The 26232-nt window shown below is 42.0% G+C and overlaps 1 protein-coding gene across 1 annotated transcript in view; it reads right to left on the minus strand.

The window, feature by feature from the left end:
* Positions 1-2781: 2781 nt before the first annotated feature.
* The window catches only part of LOC145391395 (uncharacterized), a 45002-nt gene continuing 21551 nt past the window's right edge, over positions 2782-26232 (minus strand). The window contains exons 2-4 of the mRNA XM_080266002.1: positions 9817-9872; positions 4984-5088; positions 2782-2975 (exon numbers count right to left, since the gene is read on the minus strand). Of these exons, the coding sequence (XP_080122128.1) occupies positions 2782-2975; positions 4984-5088; positions 9817-9872 (355 nt within the window). The remainder of the gene's footprint in view (positions 2976-4983; positions 5089-9816; positions 9873-26232) is intronic.

The raw sequence follows: 26232 nt of genomic DNA on the forward strand, positions 1-26232 counted from the left end.
ACTTGTATGGGTGTTGGTAGAAAGCAGCAAAACATATCAGGCTATACATTTGATTTTTTTTCAGCCTATTTTTGTTCTTAATTTTCTGTCTTCCTGAACTGCTTCCTGTAATATATTCTTTAGTTTTGCGGGTGTGCCAACAGTTTTCATCCCCTCCATTTAAGTTAGGTTGATTAGACAAGGTTATTTTGCTGTTTAGCCTTAGAGTTAGAAATATATATCAAATTCAACAGAGGAGAGGTGATTCATTTTTTATCCTGGATTACTTCCAGCATTTTCCTTGGTTTTTTATCTGTTTTAGGACGTACTAAAAACCAAAGGGCATTAATACAGGAAGCAATCTGGAAAAAAATTAACAGCATGAAAGGTGAAACAAATGACACGAACGTATACCCACAGCTGTTACCAAAGAGTATGAAAAAGAGTGTCGAGGTGATTAACACTTAATACTGTGAGGAAGGCCGGTGAAGTGAGATCACCAGCAGACTGAACGCGACACATGCTGGCTGCCGCGCCTGCTGAGAGCTCATAATAACAACTGGTACACTAAAAGCTTCACCATTATCAGTACACATCGCACGTCAGCCTAACTTGAAAAACAAAAAACAAAAATTTTTATGAAACTAACATGTCTTCAGGCTGAAACTAAGTAAAAATGAGAAATTTCTTCCCTCTCATGATGAGGGCCTCTCCCCATAACAAACAAGCATATTCTTGGAGCGTCTGATAGTACACAGTACTAAGTAACTCGAGCTACAGAACAATATACAGAGGGGACGCCTAGACAGTGTGAGGATGGAGGCGCCTGGCAGAAGGTAAGGAAGCCAGAGCCCCGTGAACAAGGGCTGGGTGGGGGGGGGGGGCAACAACTCTCACAGATTAATCTATTTACCCACATATTCACTAAAGCCAAAGTTGACAAACTAATCACAATTAGAGGCGGGAATCGAGCTTAGACCCCGCGGGGTCTCAGTCAGTGACGTACCCACTGAGTCAAGAAGGACACTGCTCTTGACTACCACGCCAGGCGGGGTTTTATACACCTCATTACACTGCGCATCCAAACACAGTCATTAAAATATCTAACCGACTATTCTCCAACAACAAACCCTAATCTGCTCGTCACTAAGCACATGCACAGGTTCCACTTCCTCACTCACGCTATGCACCAAACACTACAACCTGTATGCTAAGTGTCATGGAAGACTTCGTAGAACCTCCTCCTAAGCCTTTTTTTTTTTTTTTTTTTTTTTTTTTTTTTTTGCATAATATGACTCGGCGTTCTCTTGTATGCTATGTACAGCGTTTTAAATTGATAATGTGGATCAATAACGTACAAGGAGATACTGGAGTATAACGTGCGTAAAAAAAATCGCAAAGAAGGAGGTGTTATGAACTCTCCCAAGACACTTCCTAACACCTATCACTCAAAAACTTCTCACAGAATTTCCGCTTAAGGTTTCTCGCAAAATTTCCGCAATTAATCTAGCATGCGGATTTAAATTTGACACATACTTCAGACTTGTATATACAGTACAACCACCATACATAAGTGGGTACAAACTCAACTTTGTTATCAATACATCAACAACCACTCACACATCTCTGTACCGTCATCACACACACACACACACACACACACACACACACACACACACACACATTCACATTCATTCAGCTGTCGTTCACTACGGCCCATTTCTCGTTAACTTGGAAAATTCCTTAGCCATTTATTTTACATACTACGCCTTAATAATCTCCGGTGTTAGTTATGTCTGTATGTTATAACTGACAATTTTTGCGCCAGTAACATACATAAAGAGTATTAAGATTCAACATGCGGAGGAAATCGCCGAGGAAGATGTGTTCCGAAGTTTCCAAAGCCAACAAGCATACGGCTCTAAAACGTGACACCTCAGCTACCACTCTCGATGCTCACCTACCCTCCAATTCTTCTGATTGTTTGCTTAATATCACCCTGAATAATTAGCACGTAGTCCGCTCAGAGCTATGGTTGCAGCCCTCAGAATCCGGTGCCATTTTCCAGCTTCCCACAATACTGTCCATTTTGATCTGACGTCACACTGAACCTTATTATCCATGGCATCGGAAGCTTCGTAGCATCTCTTCCTGAACGATTTACTGTATTACATCTTGATATTCCTTTGTATTTTCTTTCTTTCTTTCTTTCTTTCTGATATCGATATGGTTTTACATCAGTAACATAAAAGAGGATATAAAGAAGTACTGTGCAAAATAAATCGGTAAGAAAGAGTCGTTACGAAACCTCATATTATGCCAACGAGAGTACTGTAGTTAGCTCTTTCACGTTTCCGTCTAATTCAATAAAGACACATATGCTAAGAAGGATATGGAGCCAACATTCACTATACACCAATTATATCACATCCAGCCAACTCGTTAAATGACTGATCCACAAAGTTTAGCACCCGACTGATCCATCCGTTCCCACTAAGGGCCCTATTATAAGTAGACTAGGAGGCTTCGTAACACCTCTTCTTTGACGATTGACACCTTAACATTCTCTCGCATGCTGCCTACTTATATCGTTTTAATATCGACAGGATTCGCATTGATAATATACAAAAAAGTATTGGGCTAAAATGTTCAGAATAAACAGCTAAGGAAGAGATGTTACGAAATCTGCGAAGTCACTTAAAAGACGACACTTGACCAATCAGTCAATTCCAGTCAGACAGACTCGAACGCGCTCTTTCCCGCCCACCCCGCTGCTGCTGCTGCCCCCGCCTCCTGACGCTCCTACAGGAATTTATGGAGCACGTAGGGGAGTATGAGGAGAGGGATGGCCACGATGGAGGTGCCGGCGCCGGAGGAGTTGCAGAGGATGGAGTTGCAGAAACACACGTTGTTGTTTTTAGAGATGGTGGGGGCCTTCTGGCAGGTCTCCGTGTAGGTCTTGTCAGCACAGCCCCGTCGGGAGTCCAACTGTCCGTCTGTTGACAGGATGAGGTTACGGTCAGCAGAGAAATATTTAAATGTAGAATAGGAAGTAGCAGAAAAATAACTGAAAACAGGATTGCCGTTAGCGGAGAAATATTTAGGTAGAAACTTATGGTTAGTGAAAAACATAGGAATGAAGGATTACTGTTAGCGAGAAAATAATTTAACACAGATTTTCGATTGGTACAAAACACCTGACTGTGGGAAAATAGTTAGCTGATAAACATTTGAATATTACACATACGTAATAGAATTCATATACAGGGTGGTCATATGTGACGCATCCCAATTCTCGTGTATCGTGGGGACGGCTATTGTAGTTACCAGAGTCCATCTTGAATGATCTTATGTTTCCGAGAACACTCTTGATAATCACTGTGTCTGGTTTTCATATCCACTGACTATAGCTGATCAGTAACATAACGAAGCAGCCACACACCAGCCGACCAAGCCATTTCCACAACACATATGGTACGAGTAGAACTGTGCAGTATATTAGCCACCCTATGCAAGTATACTGATATGAAAAAATTATTACAGGGCAGTAACACTCAGTCCCATTATTTCACCTCTCAGAATCTATAGGGTCAGAGGCAGCCTAATAATCCACAACATATAAAGACTAAAGATCGAACTACTTTCCGGGCTGTATTTTACAAGTAACCTCTAGGGGATTCGAGCCAGTGGAACCAAGTCGCGACCCCCGACGTGAGTGCTCTGCCATCAGCCCACCAGTTAAGAATCCGCCATTTAACTTCTTGTACATTATATTTTCCTCGTCACCTTCCTTACTCCATTTCCTCCAGGACTCAGACATATTTCTTCATCCAATCTCTTCCTACCTACCCATCTGTCTACGGTATATGTCTCTCTCTCTCTCTCTCTCTCTCTCTCTGTCATCTGTCTAACTATCTATCTGCTAGTCTGTTTGAACAACCATTTCAGTAAGACGTCTTTATTTTTTTTTTACCTCATATATTTTTATTCTTTTTCAGACAGCGCTGTTAGTACTAAAGGACTGATTAAAGCTGCATCTAGCACTCTACTGTTTGAACAATGTTTCCCAACCCGAACACATCATCTGGAAACACCAAGTCAAATAAAATTAAATACATCGTTAAAAAAACGAGAAGGATGTGTGTTACTTACAGAATATGACTACCTGGTGTGACACTGCATAGAATATGACAACCTGTGCGATATTACATATGAGTACCTGGTGCGTTTCTAAATATGACTATCAGACATATGTTGCGTATTAAGCACTAGTAGTGGACACTTGTTAGTTAGTAATGGTGGTGGCAAACATATCATTATCATCATCATCATCATCATCATCAACTTGTGTCAGTCCACCGCAGGACAAAGACCTCTTCCCACCTATTAACATTCTAACCTATTGGGTGGTAACTGCTCCATCAGTCCCAGGAAATGTCCGACTCTTGTCTCGCCATCTGGTCCTAGGTCTGCTTCTTCTTCTCACCCCGTATCTGGGTTGCCATTTATTTATCTTGGTTGCACATCTGTTATCTGTTATATGAAGTACATGACCTGCCCATATCCGTTTATGCTTTTTGACTATAACGATTATATCTTCTACATTCATCCGTACTATATACTTTTCACTTTAACTTGGCCGAAAATTACAATCTCTCCATCTTCAGTGTTGAGTTGCAATAGCATACGAACAACAGAATATGATGCCATTCACGAAGAAGTGCTATGGAAAGGATGGTGAACCATTTACAACATTGTCTACTGTCACTGAACAAGATCAAAATAAGCAACAGAAAAGAGGAAAATCTGGGCCAAGTTAGTGTGAGAGAACTACATTGTTAAAGAAGTTCAGTAGAAACGATATTAAACACACACAATTGTCGTCTGTCTCTGAACAACGTTAAATGAGCTGCAAACGGAAGAAAATCTGGACGAGGTTAATGTGAAAGAACAATAGGGCTGAAGCGCTACTGACTAAGGACTGGTACAGGAGGTGTTACTTACGAATGTTGACATCATCGACGGTGTAGCATGACGTAGAGGGACAGAAGACCCATCGCGTGGCCTCATCTCGGTCCTTGTGGAATCCGTGACACAGCATACCCCACACTGCAAAGGAGGTTGGCAGTATAGTAGAGGGTAAGAGAAAGAATTATAATAGAAACAGGAATAATGGCAATGATGGTAGTGGTGGTAGTAGCAATGGTAGTAGTAGTAGTAGTAGTAGCAGTAGTAGTAGTAGTAGGAGTAGTGGTAGTAATAGTAGTTGTAACAATAGTAGTAATAACAGCAGCAGTAGTGGTAGCAGTAGCAGTTGAGGTAGCAGTAGTAGTAGTAGTAGTAGTAGCAGTAGTAGTAGTAGTAGTAGTAGTAGTAGTAGTAGCAGTAGTAGTAGTAGTAGTAGTAGTAAATAACAGTAATAATAATAATAATGATAATGGTAATTATAATAATAATAATAATAATAATAATAATAATAACAATAATAATGATAAAAATAATAATAATAATAATAATAATAATAATAAACAAATCTTGCAACGCCAGCAACCTTCTTCCTTCTAACAGGCTATTAGTTATTTTTCCTGCTGCCCCAGACGGTTTGATTTACGTGGCAGAGGCGTCTCGTACTGAAGAGGTTCTGGACAACATGCATTAAAACAATCTCCATCAGCATTACTCTCTCTCTCTCTCTCTCTCTCTCTCTCTCTCTCTCACACACACACACACACACACACACACACACACACACACACACACACAAGTAAAAGTGGACAAAAATGTGGGCTAAGGAAGAGGGGGGAGGGAGACTGTGTTGGTGAGAGGAGTAGATATGAGACAGGGTGGGAGGGAGGGACTGAGTATGAAGGAATGGGAGGGAATGTGATGGATGAGATGTGAGAGTGACGGAGAGAGGGAGGAGGTATAAGGGTGAAAGAAGGAGGGAGGGGGTGGAGGTGTAAGAGTGAAAGGAGGGAGGGAGGGAAGAATAACAGATGGAGAGTGATGATAGAAACTTGTAGAGGGTAAGAGGCCTTGAGTGGGGTGGAGGAAGGGAGATAACACGAGAGAGAGAGAGAGAGAGAGAGAGAGAGAGAGAGAGAGAGAGAGAGAGAGAGAGAGAGAGAGAGAGTATACAGTTACGAGGAGAGAAGAAAACAGATAAGAGAGGGAGAGACAAGGAGGAGACGGAGAGAGACGGAGAGAAAACAGAAGGGAAAGAAAGAGAAGGGCGGGAGGAGAAGAGGAGAGATGGAAAAAATAAGAAAAAGAGGGAGTATCAAGAGATTAGGGAGGAGGCAGAGATGGAGGGAGGAAAGATAAGGAGGAAGAAAGATGGGGGAAGGAGTGAGATGGAGAGGAGATAAGACGAGGAGAAGGAAACGAGAAAGACGAAGAGAAGGAAGAGGAGGAGGAGGAAGACTTACTCTGGAAAAAAAAAAAAAAAAAATGTCCCACAACTGAATAAAAAAAAAGAAAAAAAAAAAAGGAAGAAAGAAGATAGAGAAAACATCCTGAAATAAAGCCCAAAAATATCAGCTGGAAAATATTCAAGATGGTGACCCCGCAGAGAGAGACCAAAATACGGGAAGTCCTATTATTTAACCTGAGCCGCTCCAAACTTAAACTCCCGCGGATTTCGAAACTTTTCCATTAATACTTTCCATTTTATGTTTCAGTTCGCGAGTGAGGGCAATATTTCAGAGTCCAGAATGGTGGAAGAAAACTCTGACGATCTACGAGAAAAAGAGGAAAATTAGGAGAAAAATATACTCCATTCTCTCGTCCAAACTCGAGCGCTAATGTATTTCCCGCCTAATTTTGATCATTAATAATACGTTGACCTATTTTTAGACCCAGCCAGTATGAGAGAGATTCCCATGGCATGACTGAAATTTTCTAGTAATATAAAAATCAATATTTATAAGAGAGAAACGTGCTCGAGGCATTAGAAAAAAAAAATCGTAGTTCATTCTTCGGCCACACTCTCACTTACTTATAGACTAATTTTGATCGTTTTCCTTATTTTAAAAGGGTTGGAAACGATCACTATTAATCTCTTCAGTACGATGGCATCTTATATTTTTTGCTACCCCCAGACGATTTGGTCCAGCCTAGGATAGTTCGCCCTCGTAGTGAAAAGGTTAACAGTCCATAAGCCCTCCTTTAACCCCTCCACTACGAGAGGTCTTTCTTAAGCTTGAACATAATCATCTGGGATGGCAAAAAAATGAAAAAAGAATATAACGCCATAGTTTTGAAAGGGTTAATGAAGACGTTGCTCGCACTACCAAGAGAAATTTCCCTTAAGCCAAAACTGTCTGATGGATGGAAAAGCAGAACTTACACTATCGTCCTAAAGAAAAAAAAAAAAAAATGGGTTCCTTCGCTCACTACTCGAACGCTGATGCATTTCCCGCCTAAATTTGATCATTAATAATCCGCAGGCTCCTCTTTAATGATAAGAATCCTTGACTTACTCAGGCATTTTAAAATTTTAGAAAGGCTGAAAGACTGCCAGTATTTGAGAAAATGACGGGGTCTGAATATTATGATTTTGCTCATTTAATACAATGACGTATTTTAAATTTAATTCTTGGTACTATACCCTTTTTACCATACCTTGACCCAGATGTTCTTTTTTTAAACTTATTTCATGTAGCGCAAGGGCAGAAAAAGATGGTACTACGGTTCTATATTCTTCCTGTTGCACTTCTTCGTGACTAGCACCTAGTTTTGTATTACTCTGTCGTTAAAGATTAATATTAAAAAATGGAGGGAAGGAACATTTAGGCCAAGTTAAAGTGAAAAGACCAGAACAGATATTTTGCTCAGTTTAGTAGGGTGTCGCTGTAGTGGAAAGGTTAATGAAGATTGTACTTTTCCTCTGCAGTTAAAAATCTCCCTCCAGGGCTAAGAAAAATCGCACGAAGGTAACAAGAAAACAGTAAAAAAATATCGTAGTAAAGGATGAAGGATTGCAAAGCTTGGAAGATGGCCGCAGAGAATGTTGGACTGATTAGGGAATGAAAGATTGATGCTAAACTACTGAAGGGTCATTTAGGAGGCTGAATTACCCCTGAAGAGCTGTAAATATCACTAATGGTGTATCGGAGAGAGAGAGAGAGAGAGAGAGAGAGAGAGTGTCAAAATCAGAACAGACAAACTGATTAAACGATTGAATACTGGGAACCGGACTGCGAGCTTAACAATGCTATCAGATCAACCTTTTTCACTATCCTTCCATACATACACACACACACACACACACACACACACGTCATAAAACACCCCCGCTAAAACACTAATATTATGATGAGACCTATGATACCTTTCCATGGTGGGTGTTAGTGCAGAACGAGGTGTGTGTGTGTGTGTGTGTGTGTGTGTGTGTGTGTGTGTGTGTGTGTGTGGGTGTGGGTGGGTGGGTGTGGGTGCGTGTGTGGATGATGGATGTTATGACGTACTGAGTGACGTTTCTGTGTGTGGGAGGGAGGGTGGGGGCAGGATGCTGGGTTATAGGTCATAATGAGTGATGTACAGTATATACTATATCCATCTATCTATCTATCTATATGCTCGTATATACAAACAAGATGAAGAAATTGATTATAAGAAGCAACAAGGACAGAATACAAATAATAATAACACCAATCATCAGAGAAATTACCAATATGCCGGGAATCGAACCCGGGACTCTCAGGTGAGAGCCAGGCAGCATACCACTACACCACGACCAGGTAAAAGTTAACTCACGTTGTCACAATCTTGTAACCAACGTCCCTCCGCCCCCACTGTGGGCATGAAGAGGATGAGTTAACCCCCTGGCACTCGGGCAAGTAGATGCTTTTAATCTATCCCAAACACTTACGGCAAGTCACCAATATTAGGATACGCAAAGGTAGTCAGAGGTTGGTATTTACACAGAGAACAAGAATAATGGAAGAACAGATTGGCATTATCATAAATAAAAAGAGATTGGCAGTTATATAAACACAGGGAGGGGAAATTATCAATGATGTAAAAAACAAAAACAAAAAAGATTGGTAATAACATAAAAAGGGGAAGAGGATACTGGTAACAACGAAGGACATAAACAGAAATGAAGACACTGATGACAGCATAAAAAGGGGGAAGAAGAGACTGGTAATAAGAAACATAAACTAGAAGGAAGAGAATATGATAACTGAGGCAACATAGACAGAATCAGAAAAGTGAATAAAGAAATGATGACTGGAGGAGGAAGACTGATTTGTGAAGAATACTGAAGGAGAAAGATGAATAAATGAAAATGACAACAGAAAGGAACGGTAACTGAGGAAGAAAGATGACTGAAGGAGAGAGAGATAAAGAAGAAGATAACCAGGTTCGAAAGATAAAGGAGAATAAAAGAGGAAGAAATATGTAAAAGATAACTGAGAAGCAAAGATATATATATAAGGTAATCGAAGAACGAAGATAAAAGGGACGTAGTAGGAGGTAAATGATACACAGGTTGTTGAAGGAGAAAGAAATCAGGAAAATATAAAGGAGAAGAGCAAATTAAGGATATAACTGAAGGGAAAAAATAATGAGAACTTGAGAAGCAGGAAGAGAAATGAGAGAGAGAGAGAGAGAGAGAGAGAGAGAGAGAGAGAGAGAGAGAGAGAGAGAGAGAGAGAGAGAGAGAGAGAGAGAGAGAGAGAGAGAGAGAGAGAGAGAGAGAGAGAGAGAGAGAAATAAACAAAATCATTAGAGAAGGAGTAATACAAATAACTAAGAATAATTAAAGGAGGAGGGTGAGTGGTAACAGCAGAGATAAAGTACCCATATAATGCAGATATAAAATGTACTAACCTCCATGTAGTGTTGTCAGTAGTACAACCAGGCACAGGACGGATTTGATCACACTCCTGTAAGGGTAGTACATCTTAATTAGTACGTGCAATAGTACATATATATATAGTAAATAGTATATCATAACGCGTGCCAGATCCTCAGCTTCCCGTGTACCTATAGACCGTCTCTTCCAGGTACAGCTAGACGATTTTATTCATCCGTGGCCGAAGCACAGGAGCCTGGGAGTGTTGATGCAGGCACTCCCATTAACCCTCTTGTGTAGAGAAAACTCCATTGTGTGTGTGTGTGTGTGTGTGTGTGTGTGTGTGTGTGTGTGTGTGTGTGTGTGTGTGTGTGTTTAATCCAGTACCATCCAACAGTTTTATTAAGCTGGGGTAGAGCCATAACAGCCAAGGTAATAACTATCTGTCTACCTTCTTGCTCACTTACATTTTCCTTTACTTAGTTTCTCTACCTGCCAGGCTGCCTCCCTAGTCCCTGCCAACTTACCAACCAGTTATATTTACTTACCACTCAACCTACCAACTTTCACACCTTTCTACATTCCTAACTACCAACCTACCAGTCAAACCTACGTAAAGTACCTATCTGCTTGCCTACCTACCTGTCTGCCTACCTATCAACCAGTCTATCTACCTGCTATACAAATAACATCGATAGGAGATAATTGCTCTAGTTCAGGTGTAAGGAGTGTGATCGCCAAGAGTGTTTTCATCTTTCAGCATCATCATCCCGTACTACACCTGCCTCTGGTTCACGGAAGTGATCTGTTCCCTGAGAGGATGCTATTCCGACTCCAGGGAAGGACGGGGAAAAATCTGATTATCTGGATTTCGTAAAACAAACTTAACTGATAATTCACAAGACCCGACGACGTAAAAGTAAATAAAAAAAATAAAAAATGTAGCATCAGTCCTGAATGACGGAGCCCTAGCATGTGTTTGTTATGGACTATGCATATTAGCGCCGAAGTGGTGATACGTTAAGGTGTATAGCACGTTTGAAGACTGCTGGGCCTCTGGGAATGGACTATCGAGTCTATATGGAGCGTTAGACATGTAAAAGAAAAAAAAATCTAATCCAGGGAGAGAGAGAGAAAGAGATCTAGAATTCAACCAAAGTATTAACATTACAGTATCTGCCAATTTAAAAACATCCGCCATCATTACCTCAATCACCAACATTATCACCAACACCACCATTACCACAACTATCAGCATCACCAGTCACCATAACTACCACAGTCACCACTGTTACCACAAAGGCAGTCATCACCAGTCATCACAACTACCAGTCACCACCATTACCAGAACTACCATCATCACCAATCGCCACAACTGCCACCACCACAATCACCATCACCACAACTACCACCACTACCACAATGACTATTACCACGACTTATCACCATTAACTCTTTCAGAACGATATTGTCTTGTTTAGGCTTATTCTATCTTCAGACGATTTCATTGAGCTGAGGAAGATGTTAAGGGATGTTCTTTTTAACTCCTCACCAGTACGGAAAAAAAAGCTACCAGGCAGAGTAAAATAGACTGGTGGCGGCAAGAATGAAAGAAAAATAGATAGTGTAAAAGTGTAAAAACAAGCCAGGTCATAATTATCCAGCTTAGGTTACCATGAGGAAGTCGAGGCGAGGGAAGTGGGACAATAGACTCCTCTGACCTCTTTAACCTTTGAGCTCGAGGACGGTCTTTTTCTTTTTTTTTCCTTTGCCACATCTTGACGATTCTTTTCTTTTTCAGCTTAGAAGAGACTTTTAGAAATGGAGGGGTTAGAAACTGCTTGACATGAACGCCTCAGAATACAAGAATCCTTTCCCGCACTGAATGAAATCGTCTAAGAACGGCAAAATAAGCTAACACGGATTTTAAAGGTACATCCGCAGAGTCTCTCCTTAAATGAATTAAATTTCAGGCTTTAAAAGGAGCAAAACATGCCAAACATGCCTTCCTCCCTATCCCCCTCAAAAAAAAAAAAAAAAAAAAATCACCCATTAACAAAAGCAACTGCCGTATTATTATCCAACTTAGTGTACCATTGGGAGGGGACGTAAGAGTAAGGGGGCAATTAAATGAATACTACCAAATTATTCCAATTAAAAAAGCACCATCACGAAAATCATCACCATTAGCAGTAGGCTAGTATATCTCCAGCCTTCTCTGAACGTGACTCCTGAGAACTCGCAGGTTGAAGTTCCCCTCGTCCTGCAGTTCGCCATTCCTCTTACGGGGGATAAAGAAGGATTTGAGGGACGATTGTATAACCAGGCAGCAAAGCAGCCTGGTAAATTGGTCCCACAGCATACCGATATCCCTCTCCATCACCACATCATCATTAAAACGACCAAACCATCATCGTCCATCTTAAGGAAACCACCACCTAACTAACTCTTGAAAATATAAAAAGGAAGAAAAAATCAATAAAACAGCCACCACCAAAACTACCCTTCTGAAACCTACCAAATTCCCGAAAACAGCCACCACCAATTCCACCCATTAACGCAAACAGGGACCCCATTATAATCCAAGTTAGTGTGCCATGAGAGGGAGGGAGGGGGGAGCAAGTTGGGATACGTAGGGCAAGCGGGTCGTGTTGCCCTAAGAGGTAAAGTTAGACACCCACTTTATTAGGCCAAACTCTGAACTGCTTGGAACTAGTTTGGACAGGGGTAGGGGGGCGTTGATGTGATGGTGGTGCTGCTTTAAGGTTGTGTGTGTGTGTGTGTGTGTGTGTGTGTGTGTGTGTGTGTGTGTGTGTGTGTGGTGGAGAGTACAAGAGTGTGGTTTTCATGCTAGACTGCTTGTAGTGTGTGTGTGTGTGTGTGTGTGTGTGTGTGTGTGTGTGTGTGTGTGTGTGTGTGTGATGGGGTGAAGTGTGTGGTGAAGTGCGTGTGTATGCCAGAGTGTGTTTGAGTGTGGTGGCAGTGCTAATTTAAAGGCCTGGAAGTTTATGTGTATGTTAGAAAGTGCCAGAGTTTGTTGGAAAGAGCGCCACATGTGTCTGAATGCTAGAGTGTGTTGAAGTGAAGGCCAAGGTCTGTTAAGGTGCCAGAGTGTGTTTGGGTGCCGGAGTTTGTCGGAGAGAGTGCAAAGTGCGCTTGAATGAAAGACTGCGGTGGAAAGGGTATCAGAGTGTGGATAGTGCCAGTGTTAGAGGATGCCAGAGACCGCTAGGTGCCAAGAGTTTTACGGTGTTAGCATGAATTTGAGTGCCAGGGTGTGTTGGAGAGGGTGCCAGGGTGTGTAGGGAGTGCCAGAGTGTGTCAGAGTGAGAGCCAAGGTGTGTTTGAGTGCTAGGATGAGTTGCAGTGTCAGAATGTGATGAGTGAAAGCATAAGTGTGACAAAGGGAATGCCAATGATAATATATAAAGTGCGTGGGGGTGATGGTGGTGTAGCTTTAAAAGGGTTGTGTGTGTGTGTGTGTGTGTGTGTGTGTGACAGAGAGAGAGAGAGAGAGAGAGAGAGAGAGAGAGAGAGAGAGAGAGATAATATTGGGAGTGAGTGCAAGGGTGCGCTCAAGGGAATACCCGTGTGTGTCTGTGTAAGGGACTAGAGTGCGTGTCGGGGTGGTGGTGCGGCTTTAAGAGGTGTGTGTGTGTGTGTGTGTGTGTGTGTGTGTGTGTGTGTGTGTTGCAGCCAGGGTGTGCTAGAGTGCGTATGAGTGAAGGTTGGAGTGAATGTCAGAGTGTGTTGAAGTGTGACAGTGTGTCGGAGTGAATGCTATAGTGTGTTAGAATGTGCTGCAGTGAGTGCTAGGGTGTGTTGGAGTGAGTGCCACAGTGCTAGAATGAGTGCTAGTGTTTAAGTGTGTTGAAGTGAGTACTGGAGTGTTTTCGAGGAGTTAGAGTAAGTGTTGAAGTGTGCAGAAGTGCGTTAGTTGGTTAGAGTGATTATTAGTGTGTTCTGGAGTGAGTTTTGGAGTTCGTTAGTGTGTTAGAGTGAATAATAGTCTGTTAGTGTTGCAATGTGTTGAACTCTGTTAGAATGAATATTAGAGTATGTTGGAGTGGGAAAGTCGGATTACATTACTAAGTTAGAGTGAATATTGAGGTGTGTTGGAGTGAGTTTTGAAGTGCGTTTGAGTCCACTAAACTGCGAAAGAGTGGAGATTAGAGTGTGCTGGAGTGCGTTACGGTGTGTTGGCTTTGGTCCTTTGAGTGGCAGTGTTCAATCCTAGGCTGGATAAAAATAGTGCCTAAGTAGTCAGCGGTACACAAAGGGTTGAATGCTATGTGTGTGTGTGTGTGTGTGTGTGTGTGTGTGTGTGTGTGTGTGTGTGTGTGTGTGTGTGTGTGTAAAGAGAGGGAGAAGAAGGGGAGGAGAGTTAGGGAGAGGGAAAGGAAAGAGAGGGGAGGGAGAGTGAGGGGAACGGAGAGTAAAGTGAGGGTAGGGAGAGTGAGGAAAGGTGAAGGGTAAGAGCAGGTGAGAGGGAAGAATGAGGGGAAGGGTGGAAGAGTAAGAAGAGGAGATAGAATGGAGAGTGAGTGTACGGAGGAGAGGATAACTGAGGGTGAGAGAATGAAGATTAATAAGAGGAGAGAATGAGGGTGAGAGAAGAGAAAATAAGGAGATGAGGTAGTAAGGAAGTAAGAGAGTGAGGATGAGAGAGGGGAGAGTAAGAGGAGGAGCAGGTGAGAGGGGAATGAGGATGGGTGTAAGGGGAAGAGTGAAAGAGGGTACAGTAAGGGGAGATTAAGTGAGTGATGTAGTGGCACGCTGGTTTCATTTGCGCACATTCTGAGAGAGGGGAGTGTTGGTGGGAGATATAGGCGAGATTGAGGGAAACAGGGAGAGGGAACAGAGGCAAGAGTGGGCGAGCAGAGGTAAGAGCGAGTTCCCTAAAGATTGGGAGAGTGAGGCAGAGTAAGAATGAATGAGACAGAGGTAACAGTGAGTGAGGTATAGTGAGTGAGGAGAGGGAGTGTATGAGATAGAAGCAAGACGGAAAGAAAGAAACGAACAGGTAAGAGTATTAGACCAGTTGAGAGGCGTCTGAAATGAATGAGAGAGAGAGAGAGAGAGAGAGAGAGAGAGAGAGAGAGAGAGAGAGAGAGAGAGAGAGAGAGAGAGAAAGGCACAGGCAAGAGTATTAGGGCAGGTAAAATGGTGCAAAATGAAAGGACAGGTAAAGATGGCCGATAAGTGAGTCCCTTGGAAACGAAAACATCAGTGATTCCGTCTGGTTCTCTGTCTACCTGTGTCTTTATATACCTACCTATCTGTCTGTCTGTCAGTCTATGTATATACCTATCCATACATTAATATATTTATGTGTCCATTCATTTTTCTTTGTCTTTTTTCTGCATATATATATATTGTTACGGAACAGAGAAAGATAATGTACACTTTAAGTGAGAATGCTAAAAATCACTACTGTCCCGTAAAGTTCCAGGTTCAAAACAAAAGAGTTAGGTAAAATTACAAGTTAAAGTTTAATGCTCAAACTAACAACAAAACATTCAGGACTCATAAGGATAAGGTAATGGCAAAAACAGGTTGAATATATGGTTAACTGCAATAGCCTCTATTAACACGAAATTAGCATGAGTAAATTTATCTAAGTCAGCCCTGATAAAATGAGATACCAGATAATACTCAGTGAATGCAAGATAAATTATTACAGATACAAACTATTATCAAAAATGACTGACATAAAGATCCCTACGTGAATTACAAAAACTTCACTAGGCCTACAAATTAAACTTATGCTATGCAGTACAAGAAAAAATACAACAGTTATACTCAAATTACACACAGCTGCTAGATGGTTGGAGATTTCTTGAGCACTCACAATAATAATATCTGTACAGGGGAGGACAGAGATGTGAACAAAATGAGGAGCAGATCTAAGTGGCAATGATGCAGAGACTGAGCTCATTATATAGGGGCCGGCAGAACTTGATACAACTTGTAAGAAGGACGCGCAAATGAAGCCATGGGGACAAAGAGTTGACAATCCTGGTCTGAACTCCAGAAATGACGACTTACTCTACTATAACGGTAGAAGGGGGGAACTGAGGCAGAACACGCTCGTGATCAAACATGCAGCATACTGTGCGTTAAAATTACACAAAGGATGATGAAATCATAGGCTATGTAACACCTCCCCACAAAGAAAAAAGAAATTTACAAAGGAAATTTCTTATTACTCTAAAACAATCTGTATATGGCATTACAAAACATGCAAATGTCTTCCCTAATGTTACAAAACATGAGATCTCACTAGCACGTTCAGTCATAGGTACTTGCCAGTATCCCTTTAACAAATCAAACTTACTTATGTACCTAGCCTTTCCGATCTTGTCTATGCAATCTTCCACACGAGGGAGAGGGTAAGTGTCTGTTTTAGTTATCTGATTAACACGTCTGTAGTCGATGCAAAGCCTCTGTGACCCACCTGGCTTAGGGACTAGAGTGACAGGAGAACTCCACTCGCTCTGACAGGGCTCAATCATCTTGTGGTCCAACAGGTAGCCAAGCTCCTTCTGGATGAGAGGAACTTTCACTGGGTTCACACGGTAAGGAGGCAATTTAATTGGCTTTGCGTCTCCAACATCGACATCATGCATCAACACAGTGGTTCTTCCTGGAGTGGCACGGAACACTTGCGGGTACTCCTGCAGTAGTGCCGAAAACTCCTGCCTTTCCTTGGGAGGTAGATGAGAAAGCTTAGTCTGGAGATCATTCATGATATCAGGATTCTTCCCCAAACTATCACTCAGGCTCATACTGCATGGGAGAGCTTCACCTGCAGACTCGGGTGGAACAGCTACAGTGCAGACTGGATTATTTTCGTCCCGCCTGTGATATAACTTTAGCATGTTGATGTGACAAAGTTGCTTGTTCTTTCTACGATCTGGTGTGGCGATGACATAGTTGACATCACTGAGTTTCTTCTCCACGAAATAAGGGCCACTAAACTTGGCTTGAAGAGGTTGCCCATGAACTGGTAGCAGAATCAAAACCTGATCTCCTGGCTGAAAGTGGCGTAACCTGGACTTCTTATCATACCAAGTCTTCATCTTCTCCTGAGCAGCTCCTAAATTCTCTCTCGCCAGCTGTAAAGCAGTGGACAGCCGTTCTTTGAACTTCATCACATACTCCAGCAGGTTGACGTCATCTTCCTCCGACAGCCAGCATTCCTTGAGTAGCTTAAGGGGTCCTCTTACTTCATGGCCAAACAGTAGTTCAAAAGGTGAGAAGCCCAGTGATTCATTTGGAGATTCTCTTGCAGCAAATACAACGAATGGAAGACCTTTATCCCAGTCTTTCTGATGTTCCAAACAGTATTTCTTGAGCATCGATTTGAGTGTTTGATGATATCTCTCCAACGCTCCTTGGGTCTGGGGATGGTAAGCTGAAGACGTGATCTGGGTGATGCCCAACTCTTTCAGAGACTGCTTGAAAACGTTTGACATGAAATTACTTCCCCGGTCTGACTGTACCTCCTTAGGCAGACCAAACTTTGTGAAGAACCCTAGCATTTCCTTAACCACGTTCTTTGCTGAGATGTTTCTAAGTGGAATGGCTTCAGGATAACGAGTAGCCATATCAATCATGGTCAACACATAAGAAAATCCTGAAGAAGTCTTAGGAAGAGGGCCCACAATATCCACCAACACACGGGTGAAAGGCGCCTCAAAAGGAGGAATGGGAACTAGAGGTGCAACCTTTTCGGTCTGATTACACTTCCCACAACTTGACAGGTGTGACAAGACTTACAATACCAGGAAACATCCCTGAAGATACCTGGCCAGTAGAAGTGTTTCAAAATGCGTGCCACAGTCTTCCTCACTCCAAGGTGTCGTGCCAAACTGGAATCATGAGCCACTCTAATGATATCCTGCCTACAAACACGAGGGATGACAACTTGATGTACAACCTCCCATTCACAGTCGGCTGATGCTGTTGGGGGTCTCCACTTCCTCATAAGTACTCCTGACTTTACATAATAACAAGTAGAAGCACCGGCTGACTCTTCTTCACTGTAAGCAGAGTTAGCTAGACCTTTCAACTCAGGGTCAGCAACCTGCAACTCAACCAACTCTTGACGAGACAAATTATCAACACTACGGGGTACTGCCTCATCTGGTGAGTGGTCCAAATTAGCAAGAAAAGTGTCAGCTAGGATAACATCATCATCATCCTCTAAATCACCAGTAACTTTAGACTTAGCCCTAGTGACAGCACATGCAGGGAACACATCAGGGACATCACAATCCTGGGACGCAGCCACTGGCTCACTAGACAACTGAGGAGCTGGACACACTTGACTTCCACCAATATCATTTCCAAGTAAGAAAGTTACACCTGACATTGGGAGTGTCTCAACCAACCCAACCATAACGGAACCATTAACAAAACCAGACTCTAAATTCACTCTGCACAGAGGGACAGAGAAGTAATTATTCCCTACACCTTGTAAGATTACAGTTTCATCAGAGGAATTAACATTAGAGCCTAGAACACTGGTCAGCATAAGGGATTGGCAAGCACCTGTATCACGATATATTTGAACTGATTTCCTGTCATTACTGTCCAGAGGACTGACAAAACCATCAGACAGGAAATTAGCACATGAACTCTTGAGAATGTCACCCACGTTAGTTCAAAAGAGGAGCTCCATCATGAGAATTTAAGTTACCCCTCAAAGCAGGTTCAGTTAACTCAGTTAAAGAATTCTGGGAACTCTCAAGAGTGGACACTAGACCAATTGACTGAATATTTAAAGACTCCTTTTTGTTCACATCACGCTGTCTCCTGAAACATCTCTCCGTAGTATGACCAAGCTTACTACAATAAGTACATTTACTTTTCTGAAATCTAGAGGTGAAGCTGGTATTTACTTCCTGAGAAACATCATCTTTATTCTCTTTCCTGTTACCTGTACTCTGAGTAGAGGCAACGTACTTACTCTCAGCTTTCCCTTTTTCTTTAGAATATCTCTTGTGAGTGAGAACATACTCATCAGCTAAAACTGCAGCATCAGACAAATTATCTATTCTTTTCTCATCAAGATATAGGCTTACATCTTTACTAATACACCTTTTGAAGTCCTCCAGCAAAATCATCTGCTTAAATTTGTCAAAATCAGAATCCACATTCTTAGAATTTAACCACTGCTCTAACAAATCTTCTTTGATTTTTGCATACTCAACATGGGATTGCTTATCTTGCTTGTAAGTTGTCCTAAATTTTACTCTATAGGCTTCAGGAACAAGCTCATAGGCCTTAAGAATCAAGCTCTTAACTACATCATAATTATCAGACTGATCCTGAGGCAAAGATGCATAAGTTACTTGAGCTTTACCGGTGAGAACAGTTTGAAGGAGTACTGGCCAATACTCCTTAGGCCAATTAAAACCTGTAGCTACCCTCTCAAACAACTGAAAATACTTTGTTAAATCAGATTCATTAAAAGGAGGGACAAGTTTAACATTTTTAGCCACATCAAAATCATCAGAGCTAGATGATCCAGTTCCACCTTGTTTCATGCGATACTCATGGTCTGCCTGAATCCTGGCAAGTTCAACTTGTGCCTGAGCCTGTATCTGTGCCTCCTGAACCCGAACCTGAGATTCCGCCTCCTTAGCCTGAGACTCAGCCTCCTTAGCACGTGCTTGAAATTCAGCCTCCTTAACACGAGACTCCTGCAGGGCTAGCTGTAACTTAGCTAATTCAATCTGCGTTTGCTCATTTGGAGGAGTTACATTAAACAAGCTTTCATTAATCATGTCAAAAATTTGATATTTAGAATGATGAGAGCGAACAGCAATTCCCAATTGTTGAGCAACAAGCTTAAGTTCATTCTTTGTTCTGTTTTCTATATCACACACTGTTTGCACATTTGACAAAAAATCTTTGGCTTCATCAAGTGTAGTAATAGTAGACATCATGAATAAGTAACAGTCACAAAATATCAAGCAATATCCTTATGATAATATCCTGAATATCCTGATATGAGGTCGCCAAATTTATGTTACGGAACAGAGAAAGATAATGTACACTTTAAGTGAGAATGCTAAAAATCACTACTGTCCCGTAAAGTTCCAGGTTCAAAACAAAAGAGTTAGGTAAAATTACAAGTTAAAGTTTAATGCTCAAACTAACAACAAAACATTCAGGACTCATAAGGATAAGGTAATGGCAAAAACAGGTTGAATATATGGTTAACTGCAATAGCCTCTATTAACACGAAATTAGCATGAGTAAATTTATCTAAGTCAGCCCTGATAAAATGAGATACCAGATAATACTCAGTGAATGCAAGATAAATTATTACAGATACAAACTATTATCAAAAATGACTGACATAAAGATCCCTACGTGAATTACAAAAACTTCACTAGGCCTACAAATTAAACTTATGCTATGCAGTACAAGAAAAAATACAACAGTTATACTCAAATTACACACAGCTGCTAGATGGTTGGAGATTTCTTGAGCACTCACAATAATAATATCTGTACAGGGGAGGACAGAGATGTGAACAAAATGAGGAGCAGATCTAAGTGGCAATGATGCAGAGACTGAGCTCATTATATAGGGGCCGGCAGAACTTGATACAACTTGTAAGAAGGACGCGCAAATGAAGCCATGGGGACAAAGAGTTGACAATCCTGGTCTGAACTCCAGAAATGACGACTTACTCTACTATAACGGTAGAAGGGGGGAACTGAGGCAGAACACGCTCGTGATCAAACATGCAGCATACTGTGCGTTAAAATTACACAAAGGATGATGAAATCATAGGCTATGTAACAATATATATATATATATATATATATATATATATATATATATATATATATATATATATATATATATATATATATATATATGTGTGTGTGTGTGTGTGTGTGTGTGTGTGTGTGTGCGGGGGGCCTTTAATTTACGCTGACATAATGTATGTTTTGTACGTAGATAACAAATGCACTGAATCATGATTGGAATACTTACTTCTCAGGACCAATAACCTTTAAAACATTGCATGGAGATGTGTATTCTAAGCTGAAAGTAAAAATAAAAAATAAAAAGGAGAGAGAGAGAGAAAGAGAATAATAATAAGAAGGAGCGAACATCCCACACCAAATGGTCACCATGGTAATGGTGTTCCAGGAGTCTCTCTTAATCCGAAATGAAAGGTTTGCCGGGAGTAAAAATAGAATATAAGTCGCCATCAAGCTCGTGTGTAAAAGTATGACGATGGTTGTGGTGGTGGTGGTGGATGAGAGATGTGGTTGTGGTTGTGTTAGTGCTAATGGTAGTGGTTGTGTGGGTGGGTCAGAGTTGTGCCAGAGGAATTTGAGCCAGCATCAGCGGGGGATTGTGGCTGTCATTTATTCAGTGGTGGTAGTGGTGGCCGTGGTGGTGGAAGGTGTGGCAGTGGTGGTGGTGGCGGTGGAGGTAATGATGGTGGATTATAGGTGTGGCGGTGGTGATGATAATGTTAGTGATGGAGGTTGTAATAATCGTGATGATGGTGAGTTATAGTTACGGTACTGGTAGTGGCGGCGGCAGTGATGGAGGTAGCAGTGATGGCGATGGTAGTGGTGCTGGTGATGGTGATGGTAGTGGTGCTGGTGATGGTGATGGTAGTGGTGGTAGCAGTGGTGGTGGTAGTGGTTGTAGTGGCAGTGGGTGGGGGTGGTGGTGGCAGTGGGTGGTTGTGGTGGTGTTGGCGGGTCATAGGTACGGCAGTGAATTCAGTGGGTGACAGTGCTCTGCTATTTATTCAGTGCCTGCCTCTCTCATCATCTTTACACGCTGACCTTGACCTGTCCCCGCACTGGCAGGTCACCTCTCTCTCTCTCTCTCTCTCTCTCTCAACCCTTCCAGTTTAGGGGGTCTTTCCGCCCCCCTTTTTTTTCCAACCCCATTTCTGTTTTCAAATGACAGTGTGAGGTAGGATCCATCATCATCATCATCATCATCATCATCATCATCATCATCATCATCCCCGTTCCACAACCAGGAGATAAGGTGAGATAATACCCAGAAATAAAGACAGATAAATCACCAGAATCAGAGAAGTATCGATGCTCAGTGAAATGCTCCACACAGTCATCGCCCGTCACCCAGCAATTTGAAATCCTGGTTCTGTTTTTCCCTTATAGTGATTAAAAACGTCGAATGGAAGCAAGAACAGCAAAAATAAATAAATGAATGAATAAATCATTTTGAGCGGTTGCGAAGTTATCGTGCTAATAGGTACACAGACAGACAGACAGAGAAATTGAAAACAATACCAGCGTCGCTATCTATCTATCTATCTATCTATTGCCAGACGCCTCAATCCCGTTTGGGGTGGCCACAAACAAATCGCCTCCAAGTCGCCCTGTCCCCCGCCATTTCACTCCCCTGCTCCCAACTCACACCCCCCTCTCTCATATACCTCTCCACCCCATCCCTCCATCTCATCCTCGGCCTCCCCCTCCCTCTTCCCCCCTCCACCTCACTCACATACACTCTCTTCGTCAGTCTTTCACCCTCCATCCTCTCCACATGGCCAAACCACCTCAGTGTGTTCCTCATAACGCTTCCTATCACATCCACATCCACACCACAACGCTCCTTTATATCCTCATTCGTCAGCCTGTCTCTCCATGTGACTCCACAGGCTCCTCTTAAATAACTAATTTCCACTGCTCTCCCTCTTGACTTGTGTCCTTCCAACAATGTCCAAGCTTCACTTCCGTACGTTAGAGTTGGTATCACAATACTGTCATGTAGTAACTTTTTCACTTCCATGCTCACTTCCCTGTTTCTTATCACTGCTTTCAAGGAACCAGCAACCTTTCTTCCCTGCTGTACCCTTTCAAGCACTTCACCCTCCAAACCTCCATCCTTACTCATCACACTACCCAAATACTTAAACGTACTCACATTTTCCAATTCCTCACCATCCAACCTCGCTGCACATTCACTAACTTCACCTCTCTCAAAGACCATCACTTTACTCTTCCCTACATTCACCTTTAGGTTCCGTTTCTTACACACTCTCTCAAACTCATCCACCAAGCCTTGCAGCTCCCCTTCGTCTTCACTCAACAACACAGTATCATCTGCAAACAACAGTACAGGGAGTTTCCAAACACTATCCTCTCTCACCAGGGCCACTCCAACATCCACTACCCTACCTTGTACCTCTTTTATTACCCCATCCATGTACAGATTGAACAACCATGGAGACATGACACATCCCTGTTTCAAACCAACTTTCAAAGAGAAAAATTCACTTAGTTCACCATCCACACGCACTGCAGCCTTCTCACCATCGTACATACTCTTCACAGCATTCAACAACTTCCCATCTACTCCATATATTCTTAACACTTTCCACAATCCTTGTCTATCCACCTTGTCATATGCTTTCTCCAAATCCATGAAAGCCGCATACAACTTCTTTCCCTTCTCTAGAAACTTTTCCACTAAAGATCTAAGAATGAATATCTGATCTACACAACCTCTTCCCTTTCTAAAACCTCCCTGTTCTTCTCCAACTAATTTCTCTGTTCTTTCTCTAACTCTGTCAATAAGTATCCTACCACACACTTTTCCTATTATACTAAGAAGACAAATGTCCCTGTGATTACCACACACTTCTTTTTCCCCTTTTCCTTTGTACAAGGGAATAATTATACCTGACTTCCAATCCTCCGGGACTCTACCTTCCTCCCAGGCCAATCTGCACATCTTCCACATCCATTCTACTACTATCTCTCCCCCATGCTTCAGCATTTCACCACACACTCCATCAATTCCTGGGGCTTTCCCCGATTTAACTTTCTTCATTGCTTCCACAACTTCTATCCTACTGATTTCTTCCTGTCTTCTCACCTCCCTCCTTCTCCCAGCCATTCCCCAGCCACTTATACTCGCATTACTTCCATCCTCTACGTTCAACAATTCCTTAAAGTGTTCTCTCCATCTGCTCACTTTTTCTCCCTTCTCCACTAGTAATCTACCATTTTTATCTTTCACTCCCCTGCTAACTTCACTTCCACCCTGTCTTACTCTTTTCACTTCTCTCCAGAACATTTTCTTACAGTCCCTCCACTTTACACTCAAATTCCTTCCAAATTCCTCATCCACTCTCTTCTTACTCTCTCTTACTAATCTTTTCACCTCTCTCTTCCTTTCCACATACAACTCTCTCTTCCGCCTCTCAACTTCTTCCACGCCCCTATTTCTCATCCATTCATTGTATGCTTTCTTCTTTTGTGCCACAGCCTGTTTCACCTCTTCAGTCCACCACGCTGTTCCTTACACCCCCCTCCGTCTTCTCTTCCTTCCACACACCACATCACATGCTGCACAAATTTCTTCTGTAAATATCTTACACACACCTTCCACGTCTCCCATCTGCTCCAATTCATATTTGCCCAATCGCGGCTGGTATATATGGTCAGCATAGTGAAAGAGTTATTGGAGGTTGTATGTAACCTTTGATCAGTAAAAGTCAAAAAGATTTCAATCCCCGTGTTTTCCGTGAATGACTAGTGATGTAAGAGACGAATATGCACCATAAAAAATATATCACAACATCTCACGTCATATATAAGTACCGTCATTATCATCATCATCATCACCATCAACATCATAGTAATAGGCTAATGCTGTCTGGAATATGAAGTTCGTTCCAAAAAACGTCCTTTCTAAAGCTGAATAAATCTATACAGTCAAGATCAGAATAATATACACAAGTTATCCTTATAATGAAGGACGCTACTCTCTTGCTATACGACGAGCTTTCTGAGTTAAATTAATAGTTTGGTCAGAGCAAGAGTAGGAAACAAAGTACAAATTTGGTATCGAAAGGTATTAACCTCTTCAGTACGATTACAGCTTCATTTTATTCCTGCTACCGCCATCCGATTTCATTCACCTGGTTCGAAAAGTCTGAACTAAGCTGAGGAGAATCGTCTGTAGGTAACAAGAATAATACCAAAAAGAAATTACTGTAGTGAGTTAGTATTATAAAGGAGAAATAAACGTAATTATAGTTTTGACCTACATGAAGTGCCAGAGCGTGTGGGTAGGCGTATGAACTTAATGTGAAGCTTCGGTGCAGAAGATCGAGTGTATCTCAGTGAGTGAGTTAGTGCTGGTTAAAGCGGCCGACGGTAAACCTTTATATCTGTCTATCTTTCTATCTATCTATCAGTGTGTGTGTGTGTGTGTGTGTGTGTGTGTGTGTGTGTGTGTGTGTGTGTGTGTTTTATCATGTGGGAGGAAAGGGCAAATGATGGCAGCGTTAGGAATGTATATCGAGTTGAGTTCAGCGTAGGATACAAGTTTTGGAGGTCGGTGTAAGAGGAAAATGTTGAAAAAGAGAGAAAATGATTATGAGTTTCAGAGGGGGGGGGGAATAAATACTGTTAAGCATGGTTCAGGACGCATAGATGTGGAAGTCAGTGTAGGAGGGAAAGGTTACATGAGTAAGAGAGAGAGAGAGAGCGAGAGAGAGAGAGAGAGAGAGTAAATTACAATAGCAGAAGTAGAAATAGAGGTAGTAGTAGTTGTAGTTTTAACCCCAGGTTCATCTGAAACGTGAACCCCGTGGACTACAGGCTGAAGTTGCCCTTTTCCGCCAGTTCATCATCCCCCTTTCGGGAGATACGGAGGGAGTTGAGGGACGTTTTTGCAACTAGTCAGCAGGAGGTGCCCGGCTGTATCAGTGCCATCACATATATAAAGGACCATAATGCCATCAATAACAACAAAAAAGGTGAAGATATAGAGGAGCAAAAATATTATCAACGTGCTCCCCGATCCCACGCACCGTATCGTACTGTGTGTTGGCGCCGAGTGGGAATACTTTGTGAGCTAAATCATACACAGGACTCTGGTTGGCATGTGACCTTGGCTTTCAAACATCATCAGTACTTGTGCAAAATGCGGCGGAGTCACGTAGCCCCGGAGTACCCCGCATCCACTGGCGAGCTATGCATAAAAAAACGTATCTGCAAAATTCAAACGCACTGTTGCCAGATGAAAAAGCTAGAACACGTCAAACAGAAAGCATAACATGACAGTAGTATACACGACACCATCATTCTGGGACAGTTCATTAATTTGTAGAGGACGTCTTTATCATTTTTCTTACTGCCATTGTTGTCATTTATTTTGTATCACATTTACAGTACATCACTTATACTGTCACTGATATTATATTTTATCATATATATTCGACGGTTATATAATTGTTACTATATTAATGTGATGTTTCTGTACTATGCCAGTTGTTTGTTCTTGTTGCTCAACCCCTGTCAAGTCTATCCCAGCAAACCCGTCGCAGCTGCCTTTTTAGGGTATTCCCATAGTTTCCCACACCGCTACTGTTAATGTGTTGCTAAATTCGATGTTTCCCCTTAGACTGATTATTTCCA

This window comes from Coenobita brevimanus, chromosome 18 (genome assembly GCF_032717465.1).
Source record: "Coenobita brevimanus isolate Jiangsu-jjx chromosome 18, ASM3271746v2, whole genome shotgun sequence".
NCBI lineage: Eukaryota > Metazoa > Arthropoda > Malacostraca > Decapoda > Coenobitidae > Coenobita > Coenobita brevimanus.